This window comes from Nicotiana tabacum, chromosome 5 (assembly GCF_000715075.1).
Source record: "Nicotiana tabacum cultivar K326 chromosome 5, ASM71507v2, whole genome shotgun sequence".
Taxonomy (NCBI): domain Eukaryota; kingdom Viridiplantae; phylum Streptophyta; class Magnoliopsida; order Solanales; family Solanaceae; genus Nicotiana; species Nicotiana tabacum.
This window is the reverse complement of record NC_134084.1, coordinates 42,521,825-42,533,565: the sequence shown is the minus strand read 5'-3', so window position 1 is coordinate 42,533,565 and position 11,741 is coordinate 42,521,825. Positions and strand designations below refer to the sequence as shown.

The 11,741-nt window shown below is 41.0% G+C and overlaps 1 protein-coding gene across 1 annotated transcript; it reads left to right on the top strand.

Annotated features, from left to right (window-relative positions):
* The first annotated feature begins 2,732 nt into the window (after positions 1 to 2,732).
* Positions 2,733 to 3,662, top strand: LOC142180763 (uncharacterized). Its single transcript, XM_075252831.1, has one exon. The coding sequence runs from the start codon at positions 2,733 to 2,735 to the stop codon at positions 3,660 to 3,662; it is 930 nt and encodes a 309-aa protein (XP_075108932.1).
* The last annotated feature ends 8,079 nt before the right edge of the window (positions 3,663 to 11,741 follow it).

Genomic DNA, 11,741 nt, shown 5'->3' with positions numbered 1-11,741 from the left:
TTGGGTGTGAATGGATAGTCATACATATGTTGTTGGAAGTTATAAATTTGTTAGGAATGATGGTGGAATGAATTGTTGGTTAATGGTGATAGTTGGATGAACCAACACTATAGTTATGAGGTGTAAATATCTATGCCTTCAAGGTGTTTGATAATATGCCGAAATGATATAAGTTATGGAATTTATTACTAATATTGGTTCCATTGGATGTTGTTGTTGTAGATTGAAGGGTCGTAGTAGTGTGGATCATTGTAGTATCACTAAGGGGCAAATTGAGGTATGTAAGGCTAACTCTTTACGTTTGGGAATATCTATGATTCTCCCTACGTCCCATTCATCATGAACATTACTAGTTTCCTCAGAAAATAATTATGCCTTTGTTCCATGAATAGAAGTAGAACTTATATTCTCTAGATGACATAGTTTCATGATCATTCGATATTCTATGAGTTTCAGTTATGACAAATCAACTTATTATGAATACTCATCTTAGTTTAATCCTATTCACTATACCAGTATCATGTAAGCCGGTATGGCTCATTGTTTCAGTATCACATATTACAGTATGATTCTCAGTTCCTGATTTAAATTCTTGTATGTTGAACACCTGTATTTGGGCCTGAGGCCGCAGTTTATGCTTTATGCATTTTGGACCTGAGGTCGCAGTTATGTATACGTATACTTGGGCCCGAGGCCGCAGTTGTGAACATATATATATACATATTGGGCCTGAGGCCGCAGTTTTAATATTCAGTTAAACAGGTTGTTCATCATTCAAAAAAAAGGAGTATTCACATCTTTACTTCCTTGTTCAGTTATCAGTTTATCAGCTAGCAGTTCAGTTTCAGTTTCAGTATTGACAGTTCTTTTGTTCAGCTATTTTACATACCAGTACAATTCAAATGTACTGACGTCCCTTTTGCCCGGGGCCTGTATCTCGCGATGCAGGTAACGATTTGTAGGTTGACGATTCTGCTTGCTATGATATCTCGTATCAGCTATTGGTGAGCCCCAGTTTTCCGGGGCCTTATTTCTCTTTTGTTTTAGTCATTCTAGTATTTCAGTTAATAAGGTATACCGGGGACCTTGTTCCGGTAAACAGTTAGCATTTTCAGTATTCTTTAGAGGCTTCGCAGACTATAACCCAGTCAGTCAGATCTTAGCAGGATTTCATATGTTAGCCTTGTCGTCTACTTGTTTATACTTGCAGATCGTTTAGTATTTTCCGCATCTATGATATTTCAGTTAGACTCTTTAGTAGATTATCATGTTTTATATTTATCTCTAGCTCATAGTTACACCACATATTGATTCAGCCAGCCAGTTGGTTCGCTCGGTCACTTGTAGTCAGGCACCGAGTGTCGTGTTACGTCTAGGCCCAGGTTCGGGGCGTGACAAATCTTGGTATCAGAGCCCTAGGTTCAAGAGTCCTAGGAAGTCTACGAAGTCGTGTCTAGTGGGGTCTCTTTTATGTGTGTGCACGCCACACATGTAAGTAGTTGACCACCAAGACATCTAAGATTGTTCCATTTCTTTCATACTCTAGATCGTGCAGTTAGAGATTTCCTTTCAGGAATCTTTCTAACCCGTGCGAATTGCATATTTCAGAAAAATGCCTGCAAAAAGAAAGTACACTAGGAGGGCCTCAGCTACTAGCCAGGGGGCCACAACTAATGCTGCTCAAGAGGAGGACACTCGAGCCTAGGGAGTTGTATCGGGCTCAGTGCCCAGTGCTTCAGACATGGATGTCAGGGGAGTTATCCAATTGCTCACCCAGATTGTTGCTAATCAGGCTCAAAGGCAGGGAACAAGTGATGTTCGTGAGACGGGTAGTTCCAGGTCTAGGGAATTCCTCAACATAAAACCTCCCGTCTTTACAGGGTCTAAAAAGGATGAGGATCCGCAAAACATCATTGGTGAGGTTCAGAAGATATTTTGAGTGATGCATGCTACAGACACTGAGGCAGTAGAGCTTGCTGCGTACCAGCTGAAGGATGTTGCCAACACGTGGTATGAAACATGGGAAGAGTCCCGAGGGGAGGATGCAGATCCTGCGACTTGGAAGGATTTTGCAGATGTGTTCCTTGAGCACTTTCTACCCATTGAGGTCTTGGAAGCTAAGGCTTTGGAGTTTGAGAGACTCAGACAGAATGATATGAGTGTGAATGAGTACTACCTCAAGTTCGTCTCTCTGGCCAAGTATGCTTCAGAAATGGTACGTGAAATGAGGGCCAGAGTTAGGCGGTTTGTGTTGGGGCTCTCAGATGAATTGTTTGCTGATGCTAATATAACTGCTCAGAATAATGACATGACCATCACTAAAATGGTAGCCTTTGTTCAAGGGAACGAAGATAGGTTGAAGGAAGAAGAGCGGCTACGGAGAGAGAAGGAGAGGGAATTCAGCAAGAGAGCTAAGTCTGCAGGAAATTTCAACCATGGGGGATCTGAAGAAGGAGGCAATCGCCAGTTTTTCAAGAAATCAAAATCAGGACCTGCTCCATCTTCAGCTAGTGCACCGGTTTCGAGGTCGAAGTTTAACAAGAAAAACCAGAATTTTAGAACAGCAGATTCGCAGTCACAGGCTAGTGTGGGCTACAGAGTCCCTGGTTACCCTATTTGCAACACGTGTGGTAAGAGGCACCCAGGGTTGTGTTGTTTGGGCACAAATGGTTGCTGTGGGTGCGGTCAGCAGGGCCACTTCTTCAGGGATTGTCCATCGGCAAAATAGAACAATGGAGGCAATGCAGCTCAGTCCACTAATTCAGCAGCCCATCATAACTCTTAGGCCCAACAAGGGCGCCGAAACAGCAAAGTCTAATGATGCATGCGGTGGTCGAAACCGCTTGTATGCACTGGCAGACCGTCAGGATACAGAGGCTCGTGGAGATGTTGTCACAGGTACGCTAACAATATTCACTTTTGATGTCTATGCTCTTATAGATCTAGGATCCACCCTTTCTTATGTAACCTCATATATTGCAAAGAAATTTGTGATAGAACCAGAAAAGTTGTGTGAACCCTTTGAAGTGTCCACTCCAGTTGGAGAATCAGTTATAGCAAGGTATATCTATAAGGGATGTCCAGTTAAAGTGCGTCATCGTCTTACTGTAGCAGACTTAGTAGAATTGGAGATGTTAGACTTCGATGTGATCATGGGCATGGATTGGTTAGAGTCATGTTATGCCAAAGTGGGTTGTAGAACCAAAATAGTAAGTTTTGAGTTTCCCGGTGAACCAGTCTTAGAATGGAAGGGTGATGCAGTAGCACCTAGGGGTAGGTTTATTTCCTATCTTAAAGCTAGAAAGATGATCTCCAAGGGATATATCTATCACCTGGTTCGAGTGAAGGATGCAGATGCTCAAATCCCTACTCTCCAATCGGTACCAATTGTAAATGAGTTTCCAGAAGTGTTTCCCGAAGATCTCCCTGGAATTCCTCCCGATAGAGAGATTGACTTTGGAATTGATCTACTTCCAGGCACTAAGCCAATATCCATTCTGCCTTACAAAATGGCCCCAGCAGAGTTGAAAGAGTTAAAAGTCCAGTTGAAGGACCTGCTAGATAAGGGATTTATAAGGCCAAGTGTCTCACCTTGGGGCGCACCGGTCTTGTTTGTCCGAAAGAAGGATGTGTCATTGCGCATGTGCATTGACTATCGTTAGTTGAATAAAGTCACCATCAAGAACAAGTACCCTCTTCCCAGAATAGATGATTTATTTGATCAACTTTAGGGCGCCCAGTATTATTCCAAGATTGACCTCAGATCGGGATACCATCAGTTGAAGGTTAAGGAAGTTGATATTCCAAAAACAGCTTTTAGGACTCGATATGGGCATTTTGAATTTTTGGTAATGTCATTCGGTTTAACGAATGCACCAGCAGCTTTCATGGACCTTATGAATAGGGTCTTCAAGCCTTATCTTGATTTGTTTGTTATCGTGTTTATTGATGACATCTTGATTTATTCCCGCAGCGAGACTGACCATGCCGAACATCTCAGAATTGTGTTGCAAACACTGCAGGATCACAAGCTATATGCCAAATTTTCTAAGTGTGAATTCTGGTTAAAATCAGTAGCGTTTTTGGGCCATATCATCTCAGGGGAAGGAGTGAAGGTGGACTCTCAGAAAATAGAGGCAGTGAAGAATTGGCCTAGACCCACCTCAGTATCCGATATAAGAAGTTTCTTGGGCCTAACATGATATTATAGGCGTTTTGTAGAGGGACTTTCTTCTATCTCGTCCCCTTTGACTAGATTAACTCAGAAGAAAGTCAAGTTTCAATGGTCGGACGCGTGCGAGAAAAGTTTTGAGGAGTTAAAGAAGAGATTGACTTCAGCTCCAGTCTTGACACTACCAGAAGGAAACGAATGGTTCGTTGTTTATTGTGATGCTTCAGGGGTTGGTCTGGGGTGTGTACTAATGCAGCACGGTAAAGTCATAGCCTACGCATCGAGACAACTCAAGGCTCACGAGAAGAATTATCCGACTCATGACCTTGAATTAGCAGCTGTGGTGTTCGTGCTTAAGATTTTGTGCCATTATTTGTATGGGGTACATGTTGACATTTTTACAGATCACAAGAGTCTCCAGTACATCTTCAAGCAAAGGGAATTAAATCTATGTCAGAGAAGATGGCTCGAATTACTTAAGGATTATGATGTTGATATCCTCTATCATCCGGGGAAAGCAAATGTTGTAGCCGATGCTCTCAGTCGGCGTTCTATGGGGAGCTTAGCTCATGTTGAGGCAGACAAACGAACTATGATGAAGGAAGTCCACCGCTTAGCAAATCTAGGAGTTCGACTTTTGGACTCTGAAGATGGTGGCATTGTTCTCCAGAACAGGGCTGAATCCTCTTTAGTAGCCGAAGTAAAAGAAAATCAGTTCAGTGATCCTTACTTATTGCAGCTGAAGGAAGGAATTCGCAAACACAAGACTATGGCTTTTGAACAAGGGAGAGATGATGGCACTTTGAGATACAGAGGCAGACTATGCGTTCCAGATGTAAATGGGCTCAGAGAGCGGATTATGTCAGAGGCCCACAATTCCAGGTATTCTATTCACCCAGGTTCCACAAAGATGTATCATGATCTTAAGGAGGTTTATTGGTGGAATGATATGAAAAAGAATATAGCAGATTTCGTGGCTAAGTGTCCAAATTGCCAGCAGATGAAAGTTGAACACCAGAGGCCTGACGGTTTAACTCAGAATATAGAAATTCCCATTTGTAAATGGGAGATGATAAACATGGACTTCATAACAGGTCTACCTCGCTCGTTTCAGAAGCATGATTCGAGTTGGGTGATTGTAGACCGACTTACCAAGTCAGCTCACTTCTTGCCAGTGAAGACTATAGATTCGGCCGAGGATTGTGCCAAGTTGTATATCAAAGAAATTGTCCGATTGCATGGGACTCCTTTGTCCATTATCTCATATCATGGTGCTCAGTTCACAGCAAACTTTTGGAAATCCTTTCAGAAGGGATTGGGCACAAGGGTGAATCTCAGCACCGCTTTTCATCCTCAGACAGATGACCAGGCGGAACACACCATTCAGACCCTTGAAGATATGTTGAGGGTATGTGTTATTGATTTAAAGGTAATTGGGACGACCATCTACCTCTTGTAGAGTTTTCTTATAATAACAGTTATCACTCTAGTATCAAGATGGCACCGTATGAAGCTGTGTATGGGCGAAGGTGTAGATCACCAATTGGTTGGTTCGAAGTCGGAGAAGCGAAGTTGTTAGGAACCGATTTGGTCTATCAGGCCATTGACAAAGTTAATTTGATACAAAGGCATTTGAAGACAGCTCAAAGTCGCCAAAAGTCTTATTCAGACGTACAACGTAGAGACTTAGAGTTCCAAGTTGATGATTGGGTATTTCTGAAGGTATCGCCCATGAAAGGCGTTATGAGATTTGGAAAGAAGGGGAAACTTAGCCCCCGCTATATTGGTCCATATAGAATCCTGCGAAGGATCGGACAGGTGGCTTATGAGTTACAATTGCCACAAGAACTAGCTGCTGTACACCCAGTGTTTCATGTGTCCATGTTGAAGAAGGTCATGGGAGACCCGTCACTTGTGGTTCCTACGGAGATTATAGGGGTTAAGGACAACCTGTCTTATGAGGAAATTCCAGTAGCTATTCTTGATCGACAAATCCGCAAGCTCAGAACTAAGGAAATTGCTTCAGTAAAAGTGCTTTGGAGAAATCAAAAGGTTGAAGAGGCTACATGGGAAGCCGAGGAAGACATGAAGTCCAGATATCCCCATCTCTTTGAAGAGCAAAAGGAAAATGTGGAAGGTAATTAACCTTTCCATTCAGGTCTTAAATTTTAATCTCTGTGTCCTACAATATCTACTTAGCTTAGTATTTAGTGATCACGTGCTCGTTCAGTTTGATATACATGTATTCATAATATTATAGTATTCTCATATCTCCATAACACCCACTTAATGACCATAGATAGCCGTAGTTGCAGCCAGGACCATCATTCGAGGACGAATGATCCCAAGGGGGAGATAATGTAACACCCCATAATTTGAATTGGTTGTGGATGCATTAAACGAGCATTATCGTGATGGTAATTGAGTGGTTATGTTAATAAGTGTATAAGTCATATTATAGGTGAATTGGGGTCTAAGGAGAGGCCTAAGTCTAAGCCAAGTTGGAAAAGTTTCATATTAGACAAATCTGTAAATGAGTGTGCACAAAACCTCACTTTGAACGATCATATCTCCGGTTATATAACGAGTTGTGTGATGCATAACCTATCAAATTAAAGCCCTTTGAGTCTTGTTTTCAACGCAGCAAACCGTTCATCATTTGGAGGTGTATAAAGAAAGTTATGACCATTATACTGAGCAGGTGTCACTAGCGCGAAGTCACGCGTTTTTAATGAGCATTCTGCCTCGCGCGCGAACAATCGCGCGAACAAGTGCTCGAACTCTCGCATCTGAAAAGTTTTAAATACTTTAAAGGCCGGAAATAATATAAATTGAGTCACTTCTCAAGCTTAGGTTTTCCTCTACACCCCAACTCGACCAAGGCATCCAATTGCACACCTAAGGTGAGTTTTTAAGTGTGTTTTCATGGTGATTTCACTTCTCGATCACTAGTTACAACATGATTTTGATTGGGTTTCATAGGATTTCTTCAAAATCTCAAGAACACCCTAAAAGTTGTCTTTCAAGATTTGGTCTACAAGAGGTAATCCTACACCCTTAGACTTACATATATGGTGTTATTATGGAATTATGAGTATGAATCAAGTATTACAACTTATGGTATGGTGATTGGAAGTCATAAATTCCCAATTTAAATGCATGACCATGGTAGGGATTTAAAGGTGATTATTTGATAGGATTTGTTGGTTGGGTGTGAATGGATGGTCATACATATGTTGTTGGAAGTTATAAATTTGTTAGGAATGATGGTGGAATGAATTGTTGGTTAATGGTGATAGTTGGATGAACCAACACTATAGTTATGAGGTGTAAATATCTATGCCTTCAAGGTGTTTGATAATATGCCGAAATGGCATAAGTTATGGAATTTATTACTAATATTGGGTTCCATTGGATGTTGTTGTTGTAGATTGAAAGTTCATAGTAGTGTGGATCATTGTAGTATCACTAAGGGGCAAATTGAGGTATGTAAGGCTAACTCTTTACGTTTGGGAATATCTATGATTCTCCCTACGTCCCATTCATCATGAACATTACTAGTTTCCTCAGAAAGTAATTATGCCTTGGTTCCATGAATAGAAGTAGAACTTATATTCTCTAGATGACATAGTTTCATGATCATTCGATATTCTATGAGTTTCAGTTATGACAAATCAACTTATTACGAATACTCATCTCAGTTTAATCCTATTCACTATACCAGTATCATGTAAGCTGGTATGGCTCATTATTTCAGTATCACATATTACAGTATGATTCTCAGTTCCTGATTTAAATTCCTGAATGTTGAACACCTGCATTTGGGCCTGAGGCCGCAGTTTATGCTTTATGCATTTTGGACCTGAGGTCGCAGTTATGTATACGTATACTTGGGCCCGAGGCCGCAGTTGTGCACACACACACACACACACACATATATAGTTGTGAACATATATATATACATATTGGGCCTGAGGCCGCAGTTTTAATATTCAGTTAAACAGGTTGTTCATCATTCAAAAAAAAAGGGAGTATTCACATCCTTACTTCCTTGTTCAGTTATCAGTTTATCAGCTAGCAGTTCAGTTTCAGTTTCAGTATTGACAGTTCTTTTGTTCAGCTATTTTACATACCAGTACAATTCAAATGTACCGACGTCCCTTTTGCCCGGGGCCTGTATCTCGCGATGCAGGTAACGATTTGTAGGTTGACGATTTTGCTTGCTAGGACATCTCGTATCAGCTATTGGTGAGCCCCAGTCTTCCGGGGCCTTATTTCTCTTTGTTTTAGTCATTCTAGTATTTCAGTTAATAAGGTATACCGGGGACCTTGTTCCGGTAAACAGTTAGCATTTTCAGTATTCTTTAGAGGCTTTGCAGACTATAACCTAGTCAGTCAGATCTTAGCAGGATTTCATGTGTTAGCCTTGTCGGCTACTTGTTTATACTTGCAGATCTTTTAGTATTTTCCGCATCTATGATATTTCAGTCAGACTCTTTAGTATATTATCATGTTTTATATTTATCTCTAGCTCATAGTTACACCACATGTTGATTCAGCCAGCAAGTTGGTTCGCTCGGTCACATGTAGTCAGGCACCGAGTGTCGTGTTATGTCTAGGCCCAGGTTCGGGGCGTGACAGTTTCATGATCATTTGCCATAAGAATCGAGGCAGAATAACTGACAGAAAGATATATAAAACAAGAGTTTGTTCATTTGTTCATATTTTGAGTTGGGGAGCTCGGATTTGGGCGATTTTGGAGGCGATTTTCACCATATGGATTGGGGTAAGTGTTTTCAATTTTAATTATATTTCATGAATCCATCTTCGTTTTTTGGCATTTGATTGATGATTTTAAAGTGAAATTTGGGGGTTTTTGTCTAAAGTTTCATAAAGTGAATTTTTATGTTATGAACATTGATTCGGAGTCGGAATTGGATGAAACTAGTATGGTTGCACTCATAATTGACGGTGTTACCAGATTTTATGAGTTTTGTCGGGTTTCGAGATGCGGACCCAAGTTGAGCTTTTTGGTTGATTATGGGCTTTTGATTAAAGATTCGACCTTTTTCGATTGAGATTGGTTCCTTTGGCATTGGTTGATGTATTTGAGTTGTTTTTGGTTAGTTTTGAGCCGTTCAGAGGTCGGAACGCGCGAGATGGCATTTTTGGAGCATTGCTTGACTTGCTCGGTATTGAAATTGGCTTGTTTGAGGTAAGTAACGATTGTAAATCTAGTCCTGAGGGTATGAAACCCATGATTTCGTATCGTTTTACTATTTTGAGGTGAGGCGCATGCTAGGTGACGGGCGTGTGAGTGTGCACCATTGGGGATTGTGACTTGATCCGTCTCATAGCAACTATAAGTTGCGTATTTGGTTGAAACTATATGATACTTATGTGTTTTTGAAAGAATTTCTATAAATTGGGCTGAGCGTCATCCTTGGGCCTTGTGCCAGAGCTGTTTGGACCTTTAGGGGCCTTTTTCTTGCTATCCTCTCACTGTTTACGATTGGAAATTTATACTCAGTCATGTTATACTTATTGTTTTCATAACTCAGTCTTTAATACTCTGTTTTGATGCATATAAAAATTGTTTTGGGCTGAGTACCTGATTTGTGAGGATATTTATGGGATCGGGCTACACGTCGTAACATGTTTTACTGATTTATGACTGAGTGAGGCCGAAGGCCTGATTTGTGACGATATTTATGGGATCGAGCTGCACACCATAACATGTTTCCTGATTTATGATGGAGTAAGGCCAAGGGCCTGATTTATTTATGCCATGAGGTGGCTTGTTATAGCGTTTGGGCTGTAGAAGCCCCTCCGGAGTCTGCACACCCCCAGTGAGCGCGGGTACCCTGAGTGAATGATATGACATTTTGCCCGAGGGGCTATTATTGATTCATATTGTATCTGAGGGGCTGTTACGAGTGATTGTGAGGTATGCCCGAGGGGTTGTATATGAGTGACTGTGAGGTTACCCATTGGGCTATTTATGATTCATGTTTGGCCGAAGGGCTGTTCACGAATGATGTTTTGCCCTAGGGGTATTTATGTTATTATCATTTTTTTACCCACTATTTCATCATTTTGTTTGAAAACTGTTGAGAGATGTTTTAAACGGTTTTACTAAAACTAGCTTTAAACGAGTTGAGTCGATTTAAACCCTGATTTTAAAAAACTGTTGTATTATACTGAGATTTCATTAGATGAACTATATATGTTTTATTGCTCGTCACTACTGCTCAGTCTTTATTTACTTTGGTTACCTACTGAGTTGGTATACTCACATTACTCCCTGCACCTTGTGTGCAGACCCTGGTGTTTCTGGAACTGGTAGCAGGTGTTGATTATTCGGTGGCAGATCCATCAGAGTTTGCAAGGTAGCTGTCTGGCGATCGCAACCCTACTTTACTCCCTTTTTATCTTCCTTTAGTTGTATTCAGTTATTTCCACGCTATGTTAGTCTTGATATAGTTAGATGGTTGTAGTAGATGCTCATGACTAGTGATACCCCGATGTCGGCTTTCTTTTCCGCACTTTTATTTTTGATTTACACTCTTTATGAACTTTCTATATTAAATAACTTTGGAAATTATCTTGAAAATGAAAATCTCATTTTGTTTTGATAATGTGTCGGCTTGACTAGTACCACAATAGGCGCCATTATGATAGGGTTAGTTTTGGGTTGCGACAAGTTGGTATCAGAGCCTAGGTTACATGGGTCTCACGAGTCATGAGCGGGTTTAGTAGAGTCTTACAGATCGGTACGGAGACGTCTGTACTTATCTTCAAGAGGTTGTAGAAACTTTAGGAAAATTCCACATTCTTGAATACTTATCGTGCAGTATTGATTCAGCTTGAAGCATAAATCCTTGAATTCCTTCCACGCATTCGTGTGCGCACATGAGTGCTCGGTATCAACTGTACATCGACGCCTTGTGATTCTCTGGATGAGGTGCGAGATGTGATTTCTATGTGTTGATGTTGGGTCCGTCTAGAGGGCTTGAGGCTGGGTTTTGACGGTAGCTTGAGCAATGAGATTCCGATTATGTGGGCACGTGCATTTGGAACTTATATGCCCGTTTTGTCCTTATTGGTGGGATTTGTGACTGGATGACTATGGGGTGAGTATGATTTAATTGTGAGATGTGTTTAGATTGTTCGAATGTGACAAGAAGAGTTTGCTAGAGATGTAGCAAGGACTATTAGGTGCTTAACTTCTGTCTTGAGTTTGCGTATGGCCTCGAGCTATAGGTGTGTTGAAGGACTTCTTGTGTAGTTTAGTTGTGGAGTTGAGTAGATCTTCATGTTGTGTTATGAGTTCAGACACAGGGGGTTAAGTGATTCTGTAATAGGTATGATTGTGGAAGAGTATAGAGAGATACCAGTTTAAGGATAAGCAGGTGGATTATCTCTTTTTTCGAAGTGTTCTGAGGTTGTGTGATCCTTATGTAGTTGGTTGGGAGTCCTCTTTTACCAGTGAAATTTATGTGTTGCAATTTGAGTTTGGATCACTTATGATAGTGGGCTTGTCTGTTACGAGGGTGAACGCGAGATTTGC

Coding starts and splice junctions, on each gene's coding strand:
- LOC142180763 (XM_075252831.1), top strand. CDS start 2,733: ATGGAGGCAATGCAGCTCAGTCCACTAATTCAGCAGCCCATCATAACT.